At 33.7% G+C, this 13056-nt stretch overlaps 1 protein-coding gene across 6 annotated transcripts in view; it reads left to right on the forward strand.

Moving 5' to 3' along the window:
* The window catches only part of STXBP5 (syntaxin binding protein 5), a 170516-nt gene extending 164136 nt beyond the window's left edge, over positions 1-6380 (forward strand). For all 6 annotated transcript variants that reach the window (XM_032873133.1, XM_032873135.1, XM_032873136.1 and 3 more), the window contains 2 exons: positions 1621-1841; positions 3788-6380. In XM_032873133.1, the coding sequence (XP_032729024.1) occupies positions 1621-1841; positions 3788-3829 (263 nt within the window). In that variant the 3' untranslated portion in view covers positions 3830-6380. The remainder of the gene's footprint in view (positions 1-1620; positions 1842-3787) is intronic.
* The last annotated feature ends 6676 nt before the right edge of the window (positions 6381-13056 follow it).

The raw sequence follows: 13056 nt of genomic DNA on the forward strand, positions 1-13056 counted from the left end.
TAAAAGGATGTACAACATCAATTCTCATTAGGGAAGCACAAATCGAATATCACTTCACACTAGAATGGCTATAATCAAAAAGATGTTAGCAAGAATGTAGAGAAATCGGAACTCCTACATTGCTGGTGGAAATGTAAAAATGACAGACCCTCTTTGGAAAACTGGCAGTTCCTCAAGAAAATAAACATAAAGTTATCACAGGACTCAACAATTCCACTCCCAGGTATATACCCAAGAGAACTGGAAACACATATTCACACAAAAACTTGTACAAATATTCATAGCAGCATTATTCATAACAGCCAGAAAGTAGAAACAACTCAAATGTCCATCAGCTGATGAACTGATAAACAGAATGTCTTCTCTCCATACAATGGACTATTATTCAGTGATCAGGAAGAATGAAGTGCTGATGCATGCTACAACATGGTTGAACCTTGGCAACATTAAGTGAAAGAAGCCAGACGCAAAGACCACATATTGTATGAATCCATTTATATGAAATGTTCAGAATAGAACTTATAAAAACAGAGTAGATTATTGATTGACAAGGACTGGGGGGGGGATGGGGAGTGACTGCTAATAATTAGCATAGGGTTTATGTTCTTGTTTTTGAAGAAAATGCTCAGGAATTAGTGATGATGGTTGCACAATTTCTGAATAAATTAAAAGTTGCTGAAGTGTTCGGGGACAAATTTATGGTATGTGAATTAAGTTTCTAAAGAAAAATGTATGTTGAGGGAAGAGGAAAAATCTGACCTCATTCTTTTTTTTTTTTTTTTTTTTTAAAGATTTTATTTATTTGTCAGAGAGAGAGAGAGAGAGAGAAACAGCGCAGGAGAGCACAGTCAGAGCAGCAGGCAGAGGCAGAGGGAGAAGCAGGCTTCCCGCCAAGCTAGGAGCCCGATGTGGGACTCAATCCCAGGACACTGGGATCATGACCTGAGCCAAAGGCAGCTGCTTAACCAACTGAGCCACCCAGGCGTCCCTGACCTCATTCTTTAACAGAATTTAAGACTTGTAGTAATGTAGGTATTAGGTGATCAAGGTCTGGATTATGTAGGGAAAGAAAGGAGTGAATTTCTGAGATCTTTTGAAGGAAAAATTTGTTCTATTTGTAAATGACAAGATAAATGGAAAGAAGGGGATGTAGCATATGGATACTGAAATAGAATAATGAATAAATTCTTTATTTTTCTTCTAAGCTTAAGCTTAGTATTTAAAGTATGAGAAAGCATGGAATAAATAAACTAAATCAAATCTGTACATTTAATTTATCTCTAATTTTTTCTAGACCTAATAGTAATTTTTTACAATTCTGTAAACTGGTGTCATTTTGCCCATTATTCATTGTGACAAATTATTACTAGTCCCTTTTTTACACAAATTTTATTACATAAACTAATATAGAGTAGAAAATTAGTATACATTCTGGTTTTGCATGTTTAAAAAACTATCTAAAAGGTATTAAAATCCTATAAAAACATTATGAAATGAAATATATAAATACTTCAATTACATTGTTACTGCACCTAAAAATTGTGTTTTAATGTGATATAGTAGGATTTTTATATTAAAATTTTCATTTGAATTTCTCTTTTACTTACCAAATCCGTTCAGTTGGAGAATCATCCTCAGGAAAGGCCTCAAGGAGTCTTGCACAGCATATCCCTGGCCCTGGCGGCATTGAAGGTGTGAAAGGAGCAGCATCTGGAGTCGTTGGTGAATTAGCACGAGCCAGGTTGGCACTAGATGAAAGAGGGCAGAAACTTGGTGACCTGGAAGAAAGAACTGCAGCTATGTTGTCCAGTGCAGATTCGTTTTCTAAACATGCACATGAGGTATGTCTATCAAACAAATATTTAAACAAAATAACCTTGGTAAAGCAAGTATGAAAATTCTTGTTTTTTTTTTTAATAGCTATTATATTTCTACACAAGGACTTTCATTTATCCTCTGTACAATTGCAAATTCCTGATTTTTGCCACCAGAGGGAGCTATGACAAGACTATGTTTCAGTAACCTTTGGTCTCTTACTGAAGTTTATGAATTATGAAGGAAGATGCTCACCTTCAGGCTTTTCGTAAACAAAGTCAATGATTTTGCAGCTGTTTTTAGGGAATGCAGAGGCCTCCGATTTTACTACTAACTTCTAAAAAAGGAAATAGTTTGCCTCTCTTCATTGTTTAGGTTGATCTTTATAACTAAAATTGATGAACATTTTTTTTTTCTTTTTTAAAGATTTTATTTATTTATTTGACAGACAGAGATCACAAGTAGACAGAGAGGCAGGCAGAGAGAGAGGGAAGCAGGCTCCCTGATGAGCAGAGAGCCCGATGCGGGACTCGATCCCAGGACCCTGAGATCATGACCCGAGCCGAAGGCAGCGGCTTAACCCACTGAGCCACCCAGGCGCCCGATGAACATTTTTATTTAAATAATACTAAATCTATCTGTAGACTAGTTCACACAGAGGGTGAATGAGATGCATTTTTGCAACAAATTTATTCTGCTGACTTTGGAAATCATGGGACCTTAGAAACGAATGCTATAAAAAAGGGATCCCTAGCTGGCCTTACAAGTATACTTTATTCGCCAGCATAGAAAATGACCTTAAAGGCCGTTAGGTAGAATATAGATCTTCATTTTGACACAGAGTTCTGCCACTCTGTGATGCCTTACACTGGGTTACTTCACACACTTAGTTCCTAGCCTAGTCCTTGAGGACATTTTTAGTTTGTTATCTGAAGGAACCATATTAAGGTTATTTTTACATTTGAGTACCCAATCTATCAGTAATAGTTCTCTAAATTTTTCAATCAAAAGTCATCATTTCCTTGCTCAAGAATGCTGACACTGGACTGCATGAAAGAGGTCATTGACCCGAGAGAGATTTGTCCAAGGGTTCAAAGAGATTTGGAGATCCCTCGTGAGTCCTTGTACTAAGCTAACACACACCTCAGATACAGGCTAGTGGCCTTGGTCAAGAATTTTGTTGGCATAACCCTGCATCTAACTATGATCTCTAATGCATTTAACATTTCAGCCAATTTCAGAATATACACACTCTAAGTATTTAGCAAAGATCTCAGACTCAGACTGATAGCTTTTCCCTTCTACCAAAAGATATTTGTGAGCCATATTTGAGAGTCTGTAAAGATAATATATTGAGGTGGTTAAATCCATGGATTCTTAAATCACACAGTGGGCTCAAATCCCAGTTTCACCATTGTGTTACCTTTGGTATCCCGTATAAGCCTTATTTTCTTTATTTATAAGATGAGGAGAATAATAATCTCTAACCATAGAGCTGTGAGGACCAAATGAATTCATGTAAGGAAGGTGCTATACAGTGTCTATCTCAGAGTAAGTGCTCAGTAAGTTTTGGATGGCAGCAAGAGTACTGATGTCAACCTTTCATTCACCAGGCTTTTTAACCATTATTTTTAGTTCAGAGAACTAAATCAGAGAACTGAAAGTTACCTTATTTGTAACGCATTAGCTTAGGTCACCAAAGAATATACTGAGGTGACATTTAATTATGTCACATTTCTAAAAAATAAGAGGACCTTCTAGGCTGTAGTTCTCAAATAGTTATGGTCTTTTCTCTAAGTGGAACAGTTCTTATTGCTTTCAGTGTAAATTAATATGAAGTAAGCACTATAGTAACACTATAGAATCCTGAAACATTTTCAGGATGATAGAATGTTTTGGAAAACATAGAAATCATTCATAACATAAATGTTTTGCCATTTTTAAAACACTTTCTGTGTTTTCTCTCCTTTAGATGATGTTGAAATACAAAGATAAGAAGTGGTACCAGTTCTGACAACCAGAAATCCAACTAAGTCCAACTTCAGCCAGAAGGAAAAAGAATTTTCCTTTTTTATTTTATTGATTTCACTTTAGGAAAGTTAACATTAAAGGGATGTTCATCACTGGATACCGTTCTTTCCTAGCACAATCATGCACTGTTTTACCTCAGTCATGTGGCTTTACCTGAGGAGTGTCCACACACACTCAAAGTGGAGTAGGTGGTATGTGCCGGCTATGAGTTGACAGTTTGGGAACTAAGCAGGTCACATGTTACAAATGAAGAAACAAAGGGGAATGTGGAGGAGACCTGGCAGGTACTATTCCTGGATCATTCCTGTATTAAACTTTCATATGCCAAAAGATTTTGTGCTGTTGTATCTGCCATCAGTGTTTGACCTCTTTGAGGGAGAGACAGTAAGTCAGAAGTCCTGAAGCTGAAGTAGTTATGTTTGTGTCATTGACTGAATTATAAACAGCTGTCTTGGACTTTCCCTCCCTTAAACTGAATGGTCATCAGTATCATTAGTGAAAAAGAAACAAACTGTTTGTTACCATATCTTTAGACAGATAAGCTGAATGGTGGGCTTTAAATAATAAAAACATACACATAGTTGACTTGTGTATGGGCTACTCTTGGATTCTTGTTATTGTATACTTGTGTTTAGTCCATATTTTGTCAAAAGCAAAACAAGGTGATACATCACTTTTCATTGAAAAGAAAAGTGTAGAGCATGACTGAACTGCTCAGCATTCTGGGAGTTTCCATGTAGTGGCTATACAGTGTGGAAAGTGAGAAAAACCTCCATTGTGGTGAGGAGAATACTTCAATGTCCCTTGTCCTCGTTCTCATTAATTCAGCTAAAGGTGGATTTGACCAAAATAGTTACCGGTTAAATTTGTAGAAATGTTGAAATTGGCTAAGTTTTTAATTTTGCTTGAATTTTTATAAAATGTTTAACCAAATGTACCTTTGCATTATTTAATTAAAGTTGCTAAAAAAAATGTTTCATTATTTCAGTAAAATGCTCAGCTCCCTTTTTAAATTACCCTTTATTTGCTAACAGTTCCAGTACACTCAGGTGATGAGCCAATTACATCTTAGTGCACATGCTGTCGCATGGAAAATTAACAAGCATCTGTTGTCAATAATTATCTATATAAGAGTCTAGTCTGATGACCTACAAAATATTTTCTGTAGAAATATACTATAAATCTGTACATGTCCTTTCGAGGTTTTAAAAAGCCAAAAGGAAAGGAAAATATGTGCATTTTTGGTAACTAAATTATTTCTGTAATGGAGTATAATGCAAGTGAGACTGTCAGTGAAAAATAAATGATCCGTTCCTAGGTCAGCATTGCAGACAAGGAAGAGATGACTTGGTAGACCTGGAAGTAAGTGATATCATAACACAGGCTCATCTGAGATGATTATTGGTGGTTCTTAAAGCAACAAAGGAAGAGCAAAATGGAAGCATTATACTTACTCTTAATGAAATTTAAATACTCTCTTCTATAAAAAATCGTTTAAAACATTTTCTTTTTTCATTAAGAGATAAACAGCACAAATTGATAGCAAACTTGATGGTTGCTTTTTCTATTCCATATGATCCTTTAAGGTATGTGTAGAACATCTTAATTTCACACAGTCTGTTATGCATCTTTTCCTCTTTATTCTTTTCATTAATAAAGCTTTTATGTTTACATTTTATAATGTGCACTATGGGATACAAACGTTTACATTAAAATTTACTTTGAATATCATTAGGGAGGGACTAAATATACATGATAAGAGATAATTGATCGAACCAAAATAAATATTTTAAAAGTAATCATTTTCAAAAGGTTTTGAATTTGTAGAAAATACCTATGGATAACATGTTTCTGTTTAGTTAATGTCAGAGATATGGTGAAGAGTCAGAAGTTTACAGATGGCGTATTTTGTATCCTATGTTATCTAACAAATCCATTGTTCCATGATCTGTCACAGGAAGTATTAGGCCCTTTTTTAAGGTAGAGTTTTGAGAATGTCATCAATAAAATTAATAGTTATGGATTTGAAGTTGAGAAGCATTAAGTAAAATAATATACTGGTGGATTCCTCATTAGGTAGAAGGGCATATTAGCTCCAATTATTTAATTTGCTCTGTTATTTTGTGTTAATTGTACATCAGCTTTATTTCTATGGTCATTTTTCCTGTTGTATATAAAATGAACTAATCTTGTAATTATTTTCAAATAGAGAAGTAGATACATTTATCTGAGATGGATTTTATAAGAAAATGTTAAATCAATATTTTGAGTTATTTTATTTTGTTTTTAAATTAATCTACAGATTATACACAGCAAACCTAGAAACTCACTTAGAACTAGAAAGCTTGAAGTATTTTTGAGAATAGGAAATAGCTTCTCCGAGTTATACTTGATTCAGTCTGTAGATAAGAGACAGTCTGCAGTAATAACTAACCCAGGGAATTTATTGTAATTTGAGAGATAACATCTCTTATTTTTTTCTTTTTAAGTGCAAAAAGTAAGTCACCAGCAAGCCAGGATTTCAGGAAAACAAAAAAAAAAAAAAGTCAAAAATAGAAAATATTAGAAAGATGAAAGATTTGTGTGTGCTTCCTGCATATCCTCATTTGAGGATATTATTCTTTGTTGCATTTGTCCTTGGCTCTAAAATCATTAAAGTATTCGTTAATTAGCAGCTTGTCAATAGGAAGTTGTTTCCCTGTATGTACCACATATCCAGTTCACTCTTCAAACTTAAATTCAAATGTGTTTGCTTAGAAAGTTATTTGAAATCTTAGTACTCTGACAAATTCTGTATATTACATCCATTTGAAGTTTTGCATCATCTTAATCTCCTGGGTTTGCATTTCTGTTTAAAAAGTGTTTTCAAAAATGGTTATAGATATCACTGAGCTATGATTGACTTCTTAATTTGCTTTTCTTTATGGATGTGGAAAAAAATGCTGCTATTTGTCTATGTTATGTGTAGTATATTACAATTTAAGTATAGTACATTGTAGTAAAGAAAGAAGCATTTCTTTTGCTTAGATCTTAATTGTAGGTTTCTCTGAAGTTCTTTCGTGTAGATATGTGAGTGTTTTAAACAAGTCTGAAAGTGTTACACATTTTTAGGTTACAAGGGGTGAAGGGAAGACAGCTGAGGAAAGGAAGATGGGAGACCCCCACGGAGTACATAGTTTTACCCTGAGTTCCAGATTCCATATATGTTTTGCTGAAGGCATTTTTTCAATGACATTAGAAAAGCTATATCCAAAGGTAAATTTTTTGTGGCAAAGATTTATTTTACATTTTAACTTTGGGGATTTTGTTTATTTGTTTTTGCAAAATAAAGAGCACTGAACTTTAAACTTGAATTTTTTCTGCACTTTTTTAGGTAATGAAAACTTTTTATTATCATTTAATCCACATTTCTCAGTTAAAAATCAAATGATACATATGTATAAAACATACCAAAATCATGAATATGCTGCTAGCTGCACCTTTAACAATTAAACTGATCATAGTCTTAAAACCTTTAATAGGGCTTTATATAGTTTTCAAGGAAAAAAATAGTAAAATCATTTGCTGTATGTTTCAGTGTTCTAGGTCTTACTTAAATTATTGCAACACTTTCAGATTTGTTTTAAGATCATACAGTAACGTTATATTTATACATACTGCTAGAGAATATACTTTTAATTTTAAAATGAAATTTTTATAAATGTACTCTTTAATTTTAAAAATGGTGAACTTGTTAAGTTTAAGTCAAAGTACTTATAAAGTATGTATATTATCCATACAAAAGTTATGTTTTACGCTTATACTAAGAAATACTGGTATCTCATATCGAGATACAATTAATTTTAGAGAATCATACATTATTCAAAAGTCTTCATGCATTGACAGGAAAGATAATCATTAATATGGTTTAAAAGAAACCCTCTATTGAGCATTTTCAAATATTAATTTTATTTTGGGAAAAATGCCCACAACAATAATTGCAAGATTTTTCTCACTAACTGCAGCTTGCTGTCGGACGCCTACCTTAACTATTGTTTTAAGAAATATATATATTTAAAATAGTTTTCCAGGTATTTTCTTCTACCTTTTTTAAAAATAAATTTCCAAAAATGAAAACAGAGTTTATGTATTTTTGTCAATGAAGGTTTTTATTTTGTAGTTTATAGAATTTGTTCCTTATCAGTTTGATACTTGATCACTATTCCTAGACTTTTTAATCTGTATTTACTTTGAAAAAGAGCACTTCTCTATCTTAAGTGTCCTCCTTTTGTTCTTTTCCTTTTTAGAGTGTTTGTTCTCTTCGATTGAAATTTATGCCCACAAATAATTTTTTTTCATTTGAAAATGAATGTGAAGATACTGTTTACAGCTTTTGTTAATCACACTTTTCATCACTGATCAATTTCTTGTAAAGTGCTATGGGGATTATTTTTCCTGTGAATATTAATGATCTTATTACTGCCACAGAAGTTTTCAAAGTTCTGTGGACAGAAAATAGTTGTGACAACAACAACAAAAATTAAAGGGAAAACTTTAGTTTACCTTTCTCAGCTGAATTAAATAGTTTGAATAACTTCCCAGTTATCGGGGTTATAACATGGCTTTCTTCAGTTATTAATACAATCTTAAATTACTTGGCACAATTCATTTACAAATTGAGTACAGCAGTCCAGAGCTACATATAATTGCTCTTTTTATTGCATATTGCACTACTATTACATCGGAAAAATCATGAATGTCAGTTTTGCTGGTATTTTGCAATGAATGAGGCTCACAGTTTAATTTAAATTTTATAGTGTATGAGATGTAAATAAGTCAGTACTAATTTATTGTAGATTGTTTGGCTCAGGCATTTAAAATGGACATAGGCTAATGGCAATGGAATCCTCTTTGACTGGGAGTTTCATTTTTTTAAATATACTTTGCTAAGTGTTTTTGTGTTGTTCGAACTTTGCTTCAATTGAAGACAAGGTGAAGAGTTAAAAAAAAAAAGACTCAATATGTCAATAGAAAGCAATGCAAAGAGTAAATCATATTTTAAGTTTTTAAAATTTTTTTTGTAAATAAATGGTACTGTGATACTTTAGGTGTGACCTCTGCTTAACATGATAGTTAGAACCAGAAAAACATTTCTTTCTAGTTATACTATTGGTTCATTGTAAATGCATCACCAAAACAGTATTAAAAAGAGCAAGGATAAGTTTTCCTAACATTGTCCACGTCAGGGGCAAGCATGCTTGGTATAGAGCTCTAGCTTGTGTCTACCTTAAACCCGCAGGCAGTTTTCAGTTGCTGCACTTTTTTTTTTTAATTTTGTTCAGTCCAGTAACTATCTTAAAGGTATTTGCTGGAATATGTATTTTAAATATGGTAAAAAAAAAAAAAAATCTCTGTGTACTGTTTCATTTTAAACAAAAACAAAAGCACTATTGCAAACACTAAAAGTGTGTTAAACTTTGTAGTTATTTTGCATTCCTGTACTTTACAAAATGTCATCACAGCAAAAGGTTTAAAATTAGGTAATGAAATATTTTTGTAAATAAATACCGTTAAGCTGGTATTTTAAAAAATGTATTATAATGTTTCTGGAAAATGTTCATATATATGTATATGAATGTCTCTTTATGCTGAAGGGCTCTGATTGGGCAAAATAAAATACTCTAATCTCTCCTGAAACTAAACAAGCCCTTTTTTCTGGAAAATCTGTTTTAATTTTTTCTCCGAATTGTGGAATTAATCCCATTAGTTTAACCTAAGCAAACAATAGTTAAAATAGATTTCTACATTTGCAAAGATAAAGTCAATTCAAGTAAGAAAAACTATTTTTCTTAACTAGGTGGGTTTTTTGGTAAAAGTCATGTCCCCTGCATTGGGTGGGGTGAGATCTCCCTATTGTAGGAACTTAACAGTAGATGAACACTTCTTGGCCTGTAGTATGTATGGAATCCCCTGGGCATCTTGTTCAAAGGCAGATTTGGATTCAGGGTATTTGAGGTGCGGTCTGACCTCATTTCTAACAAGCTCCCAGGTAGTATAGATGCTGCTGGTCTGTGGAAAGTACTTTGAACAAGATGTAGATAATTTCCATAACAGGCATTTTGCCAGTTAATAGTAGTGTCCAACTACTTGTACCAAGAATGCATATCATATTCATGGATTTAGAATAATATAACTCAAAGAAGACCAAATAGTACTTACTGTCTTCATTGTATTTCCAAGTAAAGAATATGGTAATTCTCTTATTAAATTGAAGGTTTATTTGTTTGTGAAATCTATAATTTTACTATCCACACGGTGGCAGTCATGTCTCATCTTATTGTCTGAGCCTTTAACAGGTGCTTACAGTAGCCTGTAACAAGGGAAAACCAGACATTGCAAAAGACTAATTTTCATTATAATTAATTTTTATTCAGAGAGTTATTAAAGTCTTGGATATGGAATAGAAAAACATGTATTTCTAAGCTATTTGTTATAAAGTTATACAGAGCGTTTAGTAGAATGATATAGTTTATTATAAAAAAATTAGTATTTTTCCAGAAAATCTAGGCATAAAGTGATAATTTTAAAAACTAAAGAAAGATTGTCTTCATGTCTCTGTTCATGGTCTTTTAGAGAACCTCAGTTGGTGTGTCCTGTGTAAATAATATAGTGCCATCCACTGTTTTATAGAAACATAAGTCTTCACAGGAGTTTATAGGAAGATTCTAATTATTTTTCATTACTTTAAGGATAATATCATTGCTACATCATTGTACTTTTTTTAGTTTTAATACAAACATGATCTTTTAAAGAAGAAAAAACCTCAAGTCATTTTACTTTTCATACTTTATCTGCATAAAATCAGTACTCTGTGTTCTCTCAAAACACAGAAATATTCTAACCCTCAGTTTTGGTCATATTATATAATTCTTAACTATTTATAAAACAAAGCAACATAGTCTTTAATAACTTCTTTTTAAACCAACATAATAGTAAGATATACATTTCATTAATAAAAACAAAGTTTCAGATAACACAGAATATGTTGTTAACTAGCAAAGGAAAGTAGAGAAATACCAAACTCAGGTTCTTCATTTTATTTCTCTTGCAACATTTCTGTTGCAATTTTCTGTCATCCATGGAAGACCTAAAACTCTGCTTTACAGATATTCTGAGGGACAATCAACAGCTTTATGATCTCAAAATGCGTGTGTGTGTGTGTGTGTGTGTGTGTGTGTGTGTGTGTGTTCCCAAAGACCCCTTTGTGCAGCTCTCCCTGATGAAGTTCATTTCTGAGTCTTCTCTCCTTCTCCCTTCCTCCCTCCCTCCCTTCCTGCCTCATCCAGTTCATTTCTGTCCCTCTATCTCTGATGATGCCTATCACCCCAAATCTCTTTTTAGTGTTTATTTTAACCAAACACATTTTGCCACTTTAGGGTGGCAGGGAGTTCTATAATTCTCAGAGGGTTCCCTCCTAAATACTGGGTGAATTTGTAAATAGATTTTATAAACAATAATGCTATCCTTATTCATTGCTATAACCTCCAGACACTCAAAGTCTAGGCAGATAAAGCAAAAAACAAAGAGAAACAGTTTAGCACACAGAGGATGTGCACTGAAGCAGAGATTTTGGAAGCAAGGCACAGGAGGAGTGTAAGGTGTTAGAAAGCACTGTGCTGGCAGCCCTCAGGTCGTCCCAGCCACTTTGCTAGGGTGTGTAACCAGATGATTTCCCTTTTAAGACCAAAGTGTCCAAGAATTCATTAGCATGCATTATATGCATGGGTATAAAAGAAGACTACATTTTTAAAAAATGTTACCCTCCATGTTCCTTTAGTAATAATGTGACTACAAAATCATTAGTCTAAGCAGGGGTTCTCAAACCTGAATATCAAAATCTTCCAGAAACCTTGTTAAAACATAGATTGCCAGGCTACACCCCCCAAGTCTCTTACTAAGACTGGAGTGGGACCCAAGAATTTGTATTTTTAACAAGTTTCCAGGTAATAGTGATACTGCTGATCCCCAGACCACACTTTGAAAGCCCCGACCTACAGCAATGCTATAGAACAAGTTCTCCATAGCACAGGTATTTTGGATGTTTCCTTTACAATGCTCAAATGAAACTCGTATTTGCCTCTACATGTAATAAAATTAAAATGGATACAATGTCCTAATACACCAAAGATATGAAATGAATGTGGGTTTTAATTTAAAAAATGGATTTCAATATGTAAATCCCAAAGTTACACACTAGAACAACAACAACAAAACTTCCCACAAATGTTAAAAGCACTCCCAACAGGGTGACCCCTGGGATGCACCCCCAACTTCTACCATGTGAACTGTTGAGCCAGAGAATAAGACCAGCATCAGGACACGTCGTTTTTCCTAGCTGTTCACATCCAGTGGGGCTGCTGAAAAAAATGGTCATAAATGTTATGCCATGATGTATATAAGAAAGTATAGAAAATAAGTCTTGACTTAAATGCTAGTTTGGATTTTTTGTGTATTTGCATTAATTCCTCTAGTAAATTCATGTTCCCTTTTACTTAATCCATGCTCTTGAGCTGGTCAGAGTGGATAAGAGAATAGGACTTTCCTTTATAAATTTTTGCCTGGAACTCACAAATCTTAATACCTTAATGGTGTGGTTCTCCTAACAAAAACTCCTCTTGATAAAATCCACGTATAGGACATAACCTTACTAACAGTCTATGGGAAACTTTAGTGCTGATGACCAAAACTCAAGGAGTGATTATTGGTTAGTTGTTAGGCAAGTAGAACTACCTTGTATTTTACTCCAAGTTCATTAAACGGTGGCATTATCTACATCCCCTTTCAAATGACAAGCACTTTGGCCCGAAGGCCAGAATTTCCATCCTTGAGTTTAGTACCGAGTCACTCAGCCTCTATCTACTTGCCTGTTTCCATATTTGTAAAACTAAGGCCTGAATATTGGTCTTGACTACCTCACAGACTTGAAGGGATATAATAGAATAACCTCTGAAACTCATTAGAAAACAAAATTATGAGGGTTGATGGGGGGAGGGGGGTTGGGAGAAGGGAGGTGGGGTTATGGACATTGGGGAGGGTATGTGCTATGGTGAGTGCTGTGAAATGTGTAAACCTGGCGTTTCACAGACCTGTACCCCTGGGGATAAAAATATATGTTTAAAAAAAAAATAAAATTTATTAAAAAAAAAAAAACACCTTAACACTTCAATATTT

Source organism: Lontra canadensis, unplaced genomic scaffold (assembly GCF_010015895.1).
Source record: "Lontra canadensis isolate GAN:19392208 unplaced genomic scaffold, GSC_riverotter_1.0 scaffold47, whole genome shotgun sequence".
Lineage (NCBI taxonomy): Eukaryota > Metazoa > Chordata > Mammalia > Carnivora > Mustelidae > Lontra > Lontra canadensis.